This window comes from Alexandromys fortis, unplaced genomic scaffold (genome assembly GCF_014885135.2).
Source record: "Alexandromys fortis isolate MF-2015 unplaced genomic scaffold, M_Fortis_MF-2015_v1.1 scaffold_50, whole genome shotgun sequence".
In the NCBI taxonomy this organism is placed as follows: domain Eukaryota; kingdom Metazoa; phylum Chordata; class Mammalia; order Rodentia; family Cricetidae; genus Alexandromys; species Alexandromys fortis.
In genome coordinates this window covers 9,069,238-9,083,728 of record NW_026067932.1, presented here as the reverse complement: position 1 = coordinate 9,083,728, position 14,491 = coordinate 9,069,238, and the positions used below count along the sequence as shown (strand labels likewise).

At 43.8% G+C, this 14,491-nt stretch overlaps 1 protein-coding gene across 2 annotated transcripts in view; it reads right to left on the bottom strand.

Annotated features, from left to right (window-relative positions):
* Positions 1–3,422: 3,422 nt before the first annotated feature.
* Hcfc2 (host cell factor C2) overlaps positions 3,423–14,491 on the bottom strand; it is a 32,982-nt gene continuing 21,913 nt past the window's right edge. The window contains exons 9-12 of one of the 2 annotated variants that reach the window (XM_050145716.1): positions 14,212–14,285; positions 12,520–12,654; positions 10,530–10,715; positions 3,423–10,024 (exon numbers count right to left, since the gene is read on the bottom strand). In XM_050145716.1, coding sequence (XP_050001673.1) covers positions 9,710–10,024; positions 10,530–10,715; positions 12,520–12,654; positions 14,212–14,285 — 710 coding nt within the window. In that variant the 3' untranslated portion in view covers positions 3,423–9,709. The remainder of the gene's footprint in view (positions 10,025–10,529; positions 10,716–12,519; positions 12,655–14,211; positions 14,286–14,491) is intronic. The other variant, XM_050145715.1, reaches the window with a different exon arrangement.

The following is a 14,491-nucleotide window of genomic DNA, read 5'->3' as shown; positions in this document are numbered from 1 at the left end:
GCCAGGCTGAACAGAGGCTGAACTCCGAATACTTCAACCGCCGCAGAAATGAGTGGGCTAGGACACCCCTCAGTTCTGGTGCTGGGTGGAGAGACAGAAATCCCCTCTCTCAAACAATTCAGAATAGGCCATTCCTCGGTTTATTATTTTTAGGAGTCTCAGGCTAACAGCCTTGGATGTCTTTCTGGACAAATAGATTCTCTTAGGGATTTTCCAACTTCAGTCTGACTCAATTCATCCCTAGCTGCTAAGGAAGATACCAGAGACTCAAGACAAATGGCATCATTAATAGAAGACAGAATCCATCAGATAAACAGAACCACCACAAAGAACATGACGGGAAAAATTGATGTTTGAAGAAACATAAGAGAGAAAAAAAAGATTGCAGAAAGATTTGTAAACCAACTTGTACAAAAAAAAAAGATTGAAAAATAAAAACCCTATAGAAGATAAGGCCACTGTCCTCTTCCCTTCATCAGGACTCAGGAGTCTGGCACGTAGACCAATGTGGTGGGATCCCAGAAAGGCTGTGTCAAGGCTGTCAGTACCATTACCAACCAGGGCAAGATTAGGGGACCTCGTTGTGCCCGAGTGAGCACTAGGTTGGTTGCTCTAGGCCAGTACTTATGAGCCAGACTCCTGAAAACCTGTCTTCATTCCTGGACAGGTGTGGTCGCTACTCTGGTGGTAGGACAGTCTGGTGGCCAGGGCTGACTTGTGCACCTCTCCGCTGGGAGCTCATCTGGGCAATGCCCGAGGGTTTCCTGTGGCAGGGAGGAAGTACTGGAGATCACAGGATGTGACTCGCAGGCTTCCTGTGAGTTTGACCTAGAGCCCACCTTTTGCAAGCTGCGGACTTCCCTCAAGGCCTCAGGTGGGACATTTGGCAGAGTGTTTGACCCCTAGTCCACACGGAGAAAGACATGACCTCCGCATGCTGAAGACTGGGATTAAACTAAAAAGACATTTATGTTTAAGACTTAGAAATAATCACAACAAACAAATAGGTTAAATCATTCAACTTAAAAAAACTTCTTGGCATGGTGGTGGCGCAAACCTTTAATCCTAGTACTCTGGAACCAGAGGCAGGTGGATCTCTGAATTCGACGCCAGCTCTACAGAGCGAGTGCCAAGACCGGCTCCAAAGCTACACAGAGAAACCCTGTCTTGAAAAGAAAAAAACAAATACCTACAGGGTTAAATATATAGACCTCTAAAAGGGTTGAGCAAGAGAAAATGCAAGCTAGGCTTCAACTTGGTATATAGCTGGCACTTAGGAGGCAGAGGCATGCAGATCTCTTCACAGCGAGTCTGCTTTACACAGTGAGTTCCAGGCCAGCCAGGGTTACACTGTATCCAAAAGAAAATATGAGTGCACCTGTGGGGCCTGTAATGATGCCAGGATCTGCGAGAGCTCTAGACGCTGATGGAAAGGCTGACCCTGGTATGCAGCTACTGTGGTGAATGAAGACACCATGCCACACGTGGCACAAAGGCTCAGTGGACCCAGTGACACCAAACACAGGCTCAGACTGAAATAGGCATGCTTGATCAGCTTCTGAAAACCCTATAAAAATCAGTGGGGGGCTGGAGAGATGGCTCAGCGGTTAAGAGCATTGCCTGCTCTTCCAAAGGTCCTGAGTTCAATTCCCAGCAACCACATGGTGGCTCACAACCATCTGAAATGAGATCTGGTGCCCTCTTCTGGCCTACAGGCAGACACACAAGAAGAATATTGTATACATAATGAATAAATAAATATTTAAAAAAAAAATCAGTGGGAACACAAGTTCCAGGATAGCTAGGACGATCACACAGAGAAACCCTATCTCAAAATAAAAAATCGGTGGGAAAAGAATATTTCCCCTTTATTTTTTATAAACTTGTTGAGAATCTTGTACAATGTGTTTTCGTTTGGGTTTTCTTTTTTTGGTTTGGTTTGATTATTTGTTTTGTTTTTTCTTTGGAGACAGTGTCTCTCTCTGTTGCTCTGGATCACAGAAATCCGCCTCTATTCTAGTGCTGGGGTTAAAGGCGTGCACCACCACGTCCAGCTTCCATTTTTATCACACTCAGCAGCCGGTCCCAAACTGACCTCCACTCCATACCCACCAGCTTTGTAGAAACAAAAAAACAAAAGAAAAAAAAGCCATATACTCTTGGATGTAGAGCCTTCCACTGAAGTGTTGACCCTGTTTTAACGAAGAAAAATGGTGAACAGGTACCATCTATTTATGGTTTTAACACTTCGCTATCGGGAAATGTTCTGTAACTCGCGCACTAGGTGAGGAAGTCCTCTCTACCGTCGACGCAGGTTCTTAGGTATAGCTGTTGAGTTTCACTGACAGCTTTCAGCGTATGTACGTGACTTTTCCACTTAAACACTTGCTAAATTGAACATCTTGGGATGTAGCTGGCTCCAAGTCTATGCTGTTGCCCCTGACTGGTCAGCCTTTCCTCCCCAATTCAATAAAGATTTTGCTTTGTGTGGACTCCTGTGCCTGCCTGGGTTGTTTCTGAGTCTCAGACCCCACAACATTCTGACCTGTCACTGTCATAAGGATAAGAAGACATTCATAAATGGGCATAGGGAAACTAATGTGGTGACACACACTTAATCCCAGCACTCGGGAGGCAGAGGCAGGTGGATCTCTGTGAGTTCGAGGCCAGCCTGGTCTACAGAGTGAGTTCCAGGACAGCCAGGAGCACAGAGAAACCCTGTCTCAAAACAAACAGAAGGCATAATCACTGGAAAGACATATAGTGCTTCTGACCGGGAAGACACAAGGAGAAAAATGGGCGTTTCCTCCAAGTTGATTAGCATACTCAACACAACTCCAAAAGACAGTGCACGGATTTGGTAGGAAATTTGTGAACCACCGGCCAAGGACTGACATCCAGAACATACATAGAAACCATAGGCATCAATGAAAGACAGTTTATCAAATGTGCTCAAAAGACACTAATCACTATTCACAGAAGAGGACCACGTATGGAAGCGTTACTGAACCCACCAGTAACGGGGAAATGCCAATTAAACCCACCATGAGATACTGTATAATAGGCATCCAGCTGTGCTGCTGGTGAGAGCACTTGGGAGCCCAGCTTAGCAGTGACTTCTGCAAGCTGCGGCATGCAAACTGCTCATCTCTGAACCTCTTAGATTCTTAAAAACTGAGGCGCTCAGAGCTACAGCACACGCTGCATGTGCCTACTCGTACTTCCCACGTGTGAAACTAAAGTGGAGACTTAAAGACTCAAAGCATGCACATGCGGGCCTGGCACACGCCAGGACAATACTTACACTGTGGGAAGCAGTGAGCGTAACAAATGCCTCCGTGGTGTCTCAGCTGCCCGAGAACTGCACATGCAAGGAGAACATGCAAGGAGAGGGTACGAGAAGCGTCACATTCCTCAGACATTTATTTATTGAGGGTCTGTCCTGTGTCAGTCATGGTCTCAACACTGAGTACAGCAAGGAACACAGGTTTACATTGCAGGTGGGCACAGTGTCCACAGCAGCACTGTCTGCAGTAGCGAAAACTGAAAGCAATAAACCCAACCCTGGTAGACAGAAGAGCAGATAGAACTGTACAACAGTAATACAATGGAATATTATGTAGCAATGAAACATGAAATACAGGCATGTGCATAAACATGGATGTAAGTTTTGAAAAAATACCAGAAAAGTATGTCACAGGAGAATACATACGTCATGATTACTCTTACAAACAAGTCCAAAACCAGGTAAATCTAAACATTTTATTTAGAGCATACACATGTATGATAGAGCTACAAGTGAAAGCACAGAAATAATTACTAGAAACAAATCCAGAGCATGTACACTGTATGGTGTGTATGAAGAGAGAGGAGATGGGGCAGAGAGATTTCTAGGCGTGAAGAACGCTCTGCTTCTAAGTGAAGCTTGACAAGTCTCGTCGTTTTACCTTTCCACCCAGACGGTTTATGGTTGGCATGCACTGTTTCACAAAACTCCACCAAACACGGCATCGCTCTTCAGTCACCGCTGTGCAACCATCAAGGGGCAAGTCCGTAACATACAAGACAACCAAGTGTGGACGATTCTTCACGGGAGCAGGCAGAGCCAGTGAGTTTACAGAACTACAACCTTGCCCTTCCACACCAGCCCACAGCCACCACTCATCCTTGCATGAGAACTTTTCTCACTGTGTGTAATTCTTTCTGTATAGCAGATAATGAACCCTGCCTAGTGGGGCTGCAAGTTCAAGGTCAGCCTGGACTGCACAAGGTCTGAGCTAGCCTAGGGTAAGGTAAAGGGTAAACTCCTTACTGAATGCTGTTTCCTGATTGTGCATTTGTAGGCTAAGTGTCTACAACCTGGGCCACACAGAGCCATTCTCAACTGCCTCCCTACAGGACAGCTTCCTTCTGGGTGTCAAAAAATGTCAACATCACCTATTTCTAGAGACTGTCTGCCAACATCACCCCTGTCTGTGCCATTTTATGGGCTTGCAGCAGTTAAGGTACTATTTCTCCTAGTTCAGGGAATTCACTAAAAAATCTGGTCTTCAATTCAGAAATCTGAAAAACAAAAGAGCTCTTGAAGTACTGAAGCCATCAGCAGCTGAAGTTTTTCTCTGCTTGGTTTATGGAGTGGTTCAGGGCAGACTAGTCATGGCAGCAACACTCAGCTCTACCTAACACCAGTAGCGGGAGCTGCTGTGGCTGTCCCACCAACAACACACGTGTGCACACACCTCGCTGGCTGCACAACCCAGAATCTCATCACATTGAATTGGAATGGACAACTGGAATGCATCAAACACTGGGAACTTCCAAACTGCCAAGCACCTGCCATGCTTTGTTTTACTAGATCAACCTGTTAGGATCGGGACACCTCCCCAAGTATACATTTTCTTTCTCTTAAATTTTAGTTCTGCCAAGGACAGAGCAGCACACGGATAGGGAGGTAGAGAGCCGTTTGGAATCAGGAGGTTAACTGTCCTGAGATTTTACAGCTTTCATTCCCTGCACAGACCTCTTTTTATTTCTTCCAGGACACTACAGTCTGTTTTTCCATGCATGATCAGAATAATACATTGTAGTTACAGAAATATACAAGGACAATTCTAACTATACCTGAAGGAAGGAAGCCAAGGGCATCTTGCTTCCCTTAAATCAAGTGCGGTGACTCAGGCCTGTAAGCCAGCACCTGAGAGGCAGAGGACTGCCAGGAGTTCCAGGTGAGCCTAGGTTATGGAATGAAAGGCAGCAGTAGCATGCCCAGCAAGCTTTCAAGGACCGACACTGGCCCGCCCGCCCCAGAGAGCAGCAGGAGTGCAGTTCTAAGCCAGCCGGCAGTCCCCAGCAGCTCTCTGTGCTTAAACCGCTACCTAGCTTTCTAGTGTCAGAACAACTGACTGATTTCTGCCCCATGTGGTAGCGCACTTCTTCAATCTCAGCACTCAGGAGGCAGAGGCAGGCAGATCTCTGGGAGTTCAAGGACAGCCTGGTCTTCATGGTAAGTTTCAGGACAGGCAGGGCTACACAGTGAGACCCTGTCTCAAAACAAAAAATATACAAAAAGACAACAAAACCAAGAGATTTTTAGGTCTAACAAATTTCTAGATCATTTTGATCTTCTAGTGTCTCTATGCCCACCGATCTCATTACATCCTCAAACAACTGAAGATTAGACCCTCCTCAACCCGTTATTTATCCTGTAGGTTCCTTAGTTAGGAACCCAGTGCAGGGTAAGGCAAGACAAAGCTGAAACGTCCATGTCCCCAGTGCCATAAATGCACTAGAGCCACTCTCCCTGAACCACCCCATTCTGATCATGGCTTGAGACTGGGGAACGGAAGACTCCAAGGGTGGCCAATGTCTTCACCAGCCTGTTCAGTTATTTACGTGCTATTAATGGCCCAGGATGGAAGAGCATGAAAACCCAGTCTCTGTGCAAACACCCACCATCAGAGACCAGAAAGGGACAATGCTAACAACTAAGGGGACAACGTTCTTGAGACTGCGCAGCAGCTGGAGCTCCGTGAGGTGAGGAGGCCAGGGAAAGTGTGGTCAGGATGGTCGAGTTCATAGAAGTGGCAGGAGTGGAAACGTGGAGTGCAGACAGGACGAAGAGTAAAGAGCGACAGATGTGCATCACAGACGTGAGGAGCTGTGCAGACGCCAAGATGCAATGCAAGGAGAGAGCCTCCTAGATCTGAAAATGTGGCATTCTGCCTGGTTTTTGTTAGAGCCAGCTCAACGGAGTAGCAGGATAGACCTGGCTGCTGTGAACCAAGAAGGGTGAGAAGCTTAAAGGAAAGACAGCTCCACAAGTACAGAAGACCCCAAAGGGGAGACAAGTCTAGACTTTTCTTGGAGCCATCTGTCTGTTTACCTGCACACAGCTCAGCACAATTGTAACACAGTAGGGGGCAAGTGAGCATCAAATCTTGGAGAAAATGACTCCTGCCCACTATCTAACTTCAGTTTCTAGACCGTCCATCTTCAGCTGAGACTACCTTTGTGTTCAAGTGAACGGCACACGCATCAGCATCCCACAGACTGGCTCTGCCACCACTACTCTGCATCACTCAAAAGAAATAATAACATTTCTAATTGTTCATAGAAAAGGGGCATTTATTTTCCATATCATCGGTACACAATACAGAGAACTGCCTAAAATCAGTCCTAGGAAATAACAGTCCCACCTCAGACGGCAAAGCCAAGCCTACTTCCGGTCTCTCCATGGGGAGTAGATGACTACAGGAGCTCCAAACACTGACCACTCCCGACAGAATGGAGCAAACGGTCATGTTATAAGTGCTATCACTTTAAAATAAAAGTCCTGTTACAGCACATACTCAAGCAGTCTACAAGTCTTTGAAATAACTGATCAACAGTTTTACTTCTCTACAGATGATTATTATACATGTAATTGGATTACAGGGCAAAAGTGCCTCATACATGCAATTAGATTTGAATCTTTAAATACAGATTGAGTTTATATATAACTTATTTCTAGTTAAATTGACAAAATAATTTGCTAAGCTAAAATAAAGTCAATACAATATTTTAGAAAACATAATTCTAAGAGCATGCGCTATTTTTACTTCCTATTTGAACCAAAGTCCAGAACACAGGACAGAGGCTGTGAAACAGACGGTTATGCAGCTCGCAGAGGAAAGAAAGAAATTTAACTTGATGTCGATCCTCTTAGTAAGAGATATCTGCCTGGGTGGGGTGTAGCTTGGTGTAGAGCACCAGCCTAGTTGCCCGGGGACCCAAGTTCAATCCCCAACACTAAGGGAAAAAAAGAGGAAGGAGGAAGAGATGTGGGAAAAGAAAACCAAGTCTGCATGATGCAGACCACAGCTTCACAGTGTGCGCGTGCTCGTGAGCTCCATGCCTGTGCCGGCGTGACACGTCCTATGCAGCATCTGCTAACAACACTAAAGCCACACACACCTGCTAAAGCGCATCCTTCAGTCACCAGTCCCATTACAGAAACGAACATGACTTATGCTTAAGGAAGTAGGCCAATGATGAAAAAGATACAATTTGGGCAATTCTCAAGGAAAAAAAGATTTATTATTTTAACAAATCGCTTGGTATATAAAGGCCACTCTTTTGTCAAAGAAGCAAATTGTATGTTAGAACCATGGGCTCCTATCTGTCTCCTGGTCTAGAATAGAAGATTTCTTTAAGCAAAATAAACTATGTCACATACTAAATAGATAAAAAAAAAAAAGTGCACACACAAAACCAACATTCTAGTCTGCTTTACATCAATTTTATTCCTCAACAATAAGATAAATGTTTCAAGATGTAAACTGTTAATGCAGAGAATAGGGATTGAAAGACAAGATTTTCTAGTAAAGTAATTGGTCTTGAAGCATACACTTCCTGTAACTGGCTATTCTTCTAAGCTGAGCACACGCATACAACAAAGCCTGCCACTCCCTATGTGCAAATCTGCATACATACCATGTAACTTTGGTTAAGACATGTTTAGCTTCTATCAAACACATCATGGAAGCTACACAAATGACTATAAACATAACAGTGAGGTAAGTTCAAAGTCTACTAGTGCAAAAAGCAAGCACTGCCCAAAGCAAAGCACACACGTGAAATGAAGGCGGGGTGACTCTCCCCACGGGAGCTGCTAGATGACCAACCAGAGGTGCTCCCTGTAAATACTGCTTGGAAAGTACCCATTTAATGACTAAGGATTCATGTGCCCCAGAAAGGCCTCCTACCAACACCAGACGAGTGCGTTTGTCTTTATCGCCAGAGCTCAGAGACCACTCGTGTGTCTAACAATTTGCATATTTTCTTCAAGAGAAATTTAATTAGTGAGACGCATTAATTACAAATACTGTAGTATAAAAATCCCAGTCTTTACAAAAATCATATATTAAAATATTCTATACACTTTAAGTTAGTAACTGGCATATATATCAATTCTTCACAATTAGAGTCATCTTCACTGGGCATATCATATGTAAAGTTGGAGGGCACAGCTGCTCAGCCCTCTACACTGGCATTGAGATTGTGTGGCAAAGCAAGCTAGCTAGACCTGCGCTCCTACAGTTACGGCAGCTCTCAGCCTGAAATATCTTCTGCAGTTATTGCTCTACACATATTCGTTTCCAAACTGACTATGCGGTCAAACTGAGACTCGAGAAGGTGTAGAGAAAGTCATCTGCAGCCAATGGCCACAGGGTTATCTGCATCTCTCGGTGGTCAGGAGCCTGGACTGGCTGTCTAATGCTTTTATTTCTGGTATAAAAAAGCGTAAACAATTTTGAGGTAAAAATAATGCAAAAATAAAACATCTAGAGCATTTACAAAAATCTTACAAATGTTTAAAACACTATTTAAAAACTTGTGTCCTATTAAGGTGCTTATTTCTTCAAGAGGAGGACACGCTCTGCTTTCTACTGAAGTGACGGAGAGCACAGCTGGACAGCCAGGAAGACTGCTGCTGACAAGCACAGTGTGCAGGCTGCACCCAACTTCTAGGGGAAACACAGTTGAGAGCTGAAAGGACCTTCACCTGCTAGTGCAGGTATTAAGGGCCAGACAGGTTGAGTGCTTTAGCTGAAGATATATTCAGATATAGTGGTCATATATAGAAGACTAGCCACTATCATTTTCATAGTTTGCTATGATTCTCAGGAAATAAAAACAGAGTTCCTGAGCTTGTCTTTTCCTTTTAATTTCTTAAGCTTGCGAGAACTATAATAAGGGAATAAAGTGGCTACTAAGGTCAGTGCAGAAAACCTGTGCACTGGGCAGCAGCTGGTGGAAGAGCACCTGCTCCTGGGCAGAGCTGAAGGGCATTTACCACGGGGCCCACCTTCGCCACAGCAAGGCCTACAACAGCCACTTCCTAGACTCAACTCAGTCGCTGTAGGGCGACTGAGTTACAGAGCCTTCATAAAAGATAAGGGGCAATGCACCTTACAGCTTTTATCTTTGCTTTGCTATTTTTTTCTTTATGAGTAGCTACATGGGTAAGGAAGAATCCATATACTAATTTTCAGTCTTTGCTTCTTTCTATTTTTATTGGGATCTAGAAGTGAGCAAATACATTTGAAGAACAATTTACAAACTCAAATTCATAACTGCTAGAAATACAGTCAGAGAATACTCTCAAAGAACACATCTTCATAACCAGTTACTAATAAATAACCATCACAACAGCGTTAATAAAAACAACTCAACTCAAAGGAGCCTTCTTATTGTTACCTTGAAGCCACCGAACTTGCGTGGCTGGTCCGTAGCCCTTCTCATTCTTGGCCGATATCCGGAACACAACAGCAGGTCTAGACGTGTAGTCAATGTGTGCATTTGCAAGTTGCCCAGAAGTCACGACACATGAGGTTTTCAGGCCACAGTAGATCCTCATGAACACAAGCTGGCTTGGATTATCTTGCATCTGTGCTGTGCGAATAGCCAAGTAGGCTGAGTATTCCAAAATGTTTCCAGAAGGTGAAGTTGGAGGCTCCCAGGAAAGGTGGATCCCTTCGACATTCTAGAGAAGAACCAGAGACTCTATATCACTTATCCTGTCTTAGAACACAGAGCCTGCCCTCTGTCACTGCCCTGGATATCACAACCGCTGACTATGACTTTACTGTAACTGGCTCTGGAGTTTACACACACTTCACCAAGTGAGACTGAGTGTCCATACTCTGTCTATTGTGTCCCCCAAAAGGGGTTTTCTTCCTTAACAAAGGCAAGAGATATTTATAAATACAAACAACTTCGTATGTTCTAAAACTTCAAACTCTCCATGAGCTCTGCCTGGTGGAAACAAGACAATACAAACTCATCTCCAGCCCAGTGGCTTCATGCTCAAACTCTACTTGCTTGTAATTTGGGGTTGAAAAATACCATGCATGGCTCCCTAAACATACATTTACACATTTAACCCACCTCTCTGAGGGATCTTCCACAAGTGCTAGTAAAAATCTGTAAACACAGAAGTTTCAAATCATTTGCACCACTGACAAGTCTCACTGGACCTGACAGATTACCTTGGAAATCCGGACTGTAGAAGGAGCTCCAGGAAAGCCAGGGATACATGTTTTAAATTCACTGATTTTGCTGAAAGGGCCTATTCCACAACCGTTGATTGCAGCAACCCTGAATTTATAAACTGTTCCAGGAATAAGATCCTGTTTCTTTAGTAAACTGTAGTCAGGCACATCTGCATTTCCTACCTAAAATGTAAGGGATACATGAGTCAGACAAGCAGGTACATTTATTATTACAAAGTTATAATTACTTGATTGTTATTAAACAACAAAACTTTTGAAGAAACAGCTGTATTTGAGGGACCAATTTCCCTCTCTTACTCCAAGGGTAAATCTCTACTATAGAACCCATCAAGGCCCTTCCCGAATCAGATTCCTATCCAATGGAAGATGATCTGAACCTCTGACTCTAAGGGGAAAGGCAGGAAAAACTAAACCAAAAAACCAGAAGTGATACCACAACAAACAGAACAAACCCCCCCCCATGTGAACTTGACTTGGAGAAGGATTAGACCTGCTGTCTGTCTGTCACACAGTCCTCTTCCTGGGAACAGTGCCTTTAGAGACAGGGAAGCAAGCCTGAGGAGAAGGAGAGACTAAGCTCGGGCGGTGGTGGCGTGCGCCTTTAATCCCAGCCCTTGGGAGGCAGAGGCAGGCGGATCTCTGTGAGTTCAGGACACTGAACAGATGTTAAATAATGCTATGCTCCTGGGTGGCAATACCCTCACATCTGTACCTTCCTAACATCTGCACGCCGTGGCACCAGAGTGGCAGCAGAGCATCCCGTCTGAAGCCTGCTCATCTACAGGAAGATACCAGGCCTCAGAGAGGTCAGACCACTGACTTGCTTCTGTTCACACTGAGGAATACTGGAACTAGAAACTCAAACTCAAGTTTACTAGCTGCAAATTTTGCTCTTTTGTTCTTAAAGAAAAATTAGGTAGCTAGTATGCTTTACGATGGATATAACCTTCTAAGGACACAGATTCATCCCCAGCCAGGGATTTCAGTAGCCATAAAAGTAATGATGGCTTACTAGACTTTTTTAAAATCAAGAACTGGAAATATTCACCAGGTGGTGGCGGCACACACACTTGGGAGCCACAGGCAGGCAGATCCCTGTGAGTTTGAGGTCAGCCAGCCAGGTTTACAGAGCCAGTTCCAGGACAGCCAGAGTTATACAGGAAAACCCTGTCCAAAAAAACTAAATTACAACAACAATAATAAAATAAAATGATTAAAAATATTCAATGTGAAAAAGAGGGAAGAATGCCAAAAGCTTTGCCAGAGAAACTAAACTGATAGATGATGTGTGTACCTGATAGCGAGATTTCACGTGTGTGCTGAGAGACAGATAGGGTAACGGGGTACCCCTTATCTGAAATAATTGGGTACAGCTCTTTTTTGTTGAGACAGGCTCTCACCATGTAACCCTGGCTGTCCTGGAACTCACTATATAGACTCAGATGACTTCAAACTCACAGAGATCTGCTGCCTCTGCCTACTGAGCACGTGTGCCATCATGCCCAGTTTGATGCAGGTTTTTCTCATTGTGGTTGTTTGTCTTTTGCTTTTTCTAAAATGGTCTCTCTGTGTATCCTTGGCTGTTCTGAAACTCACTGTGTGAACCAGGCTGTCTCTGCTTCCTGAGTGCTGGGATTAAAGGTGTAGCCACCACCACCTGGCAAAGTATTTTTTAAATGAAATGATGATGTCCTATTACAAAGGCAGCATTAAAGAATGTAAGATGATTACATATGCAGAGCTCTCGATAATACACCTTGGAAAGATCTCAATTTCCTTCCCTCAAATGACCGGAATCAGAGTTATTAAAACTAATCTCATTCTTGGGGTTCATAATTCACTTCTTGTATATTTAGCTTGCTTTTTGAAGTGTCAGGAATTGTAGCCAAACTTACACATACGCTAGACATGCATCCTGCCAATTATATCATCAGCCCTCAAAATGTAAAAAAACACCAACAGTTACCTTTGACATACTTTGTTTTCCTTTTGGCAGCAAGTAAAACTGGCTCACCAAAGCGGTGTTGTTTTTAAAAATTCCCACATCACACCATTGATGTTCTGTTTTCAAAATGGCCACTGGATTTGAAGGTGTCTCTTTCTAATTTTAGAGAAAGGAAAATTTATGAAGACCTTATTGAGTACAGAAATGTCAAGACTTTTGTCAAGAGCGTTCACGGGTGAAGAGCACACATTATCAGCTCATGATGAACATTAGCTCAGAACGAACACGGTCTCAACAGACTGGGCCAACTGAAAATGGGATGGGGATGCCAATTCACCATGGTGTAACGGGGACTCCTGGCAGGAGCCCGCTACTATTAACCTGGCTGCAGTTAGCGTGTTTCCCCGTCAGTGGCAGGTTAAAATGCCAGCTGTCATTTCAGAGACCCTCAGAAAGAGTAATCCTATCAGAGAATGCCACTATCTGCTCCAAGAGGAACAGGTAGGAAGCTCCATTCCAAGTTGGCCTTTTCTCTAGGTTCAAAACCAACAAGCAGAGATCCAGTGATCTTTGTATGTGAAATATCTGTGCTTCTCCAAACCTAAACAGAGAAAAAATGTCCAAGACAAACACGTGATGTGAATATGCTTCACTATGTACTGAAAGAGCAGAGTAAGCTGCACACCCCTCTCTGCTTCAGAATCAGACCTCCTCCAACTTATGCTACTTTCGGTGGTGCGTTATCCTATCCCTGGAACTAACCTTTTAAAATCATCTTCTTGTAAATGGGACATTGTTCCCAGAAGCTCAAAACCAAAGTGCACTTCAGTGTTTATTTCTGTCTTAAGTGCACGCGGCATGGCTGCCGCTTCCTGTGACTCGGGCCAGGAGCAGCTCTGAGCTCGGCTCCCTTCGCTGCGCTGTAACAAGGCCTCAGAGACCGTTCCGGAGCACCTGCTGACTCCGACTGAAGGAACAACACAACTGTGACTGACATGCACAGGACAGATTCAGAAGGGAAATCTCTCCATTTAATAACCCTTCCCTGAGAAGAGTCTGCAAACACAGACTTTAATGTTCTAGAAAGGTGAAAACCCTAAAAACAGTCTGATGCATGATCCTCATTTTCATCTAATTAAGGCAATCCTAGTGTATCTGTTAAGACATGTAGCAAGCACTAAAGTTTGGCAATATGCAGATCCATTATGACCATACATAAAACAACTCAATGTCCGAATTTTGGGCTAGTCTATATGTATGTCAACCTATTATAGTAATGTTCTGTTGTCTCCTATTAAGTAGTTATTCAAGTACTTCTGTTCCCTTAACAAATTCTTTTAACCATTAATGTAATTTACATTACTGCACATGTATGTATGTATGTTCATACAATAGAGAAAGCATGGGGAAGAATATTAAAATTATCTGTGCCCTCACACCCAGAGATAGTCCCCTAGCAACTGTGAGTGCAATGTGAGTTGGTATACTCAGTGTGAAATATGTGTACTAAATGAATTTTTACATCCAAACTGGGACAAAATATGCATTATTATTGTAGCCATCTTTTTTCACTGAATATATTATGAACACTTCCTTCTCATCACCCTACTTCTGAATTTAAATCAATTCCTCACTACATGAGCCCTGAGAGCCTCTGTATTCAAACACACATCCTCATCCATGACATGCATCACCAGCAGACCACGTACTTACAGAAAACGGCACTGCTGCAGCATGCACCTCTACACGGCTGATCTTAGTTGCAGGCCGAGCACATATTTCATCAACTGAAAATCAAACCATCAGTTTAGTATTCAATAATCACTCAGATATGTTAAAAGACAGTTCATAAATACAGAGGGTATTTAATGCCCCAAACACTTAGAGTCCATAGTGTGCATATTTTCCATGATTAGAAGAAGCCTGGGAGATAGCTCAGTGAGTTCAATCCCAGGACCCACGTAAAAACCTGCACGTGATCCTATTATCCCAG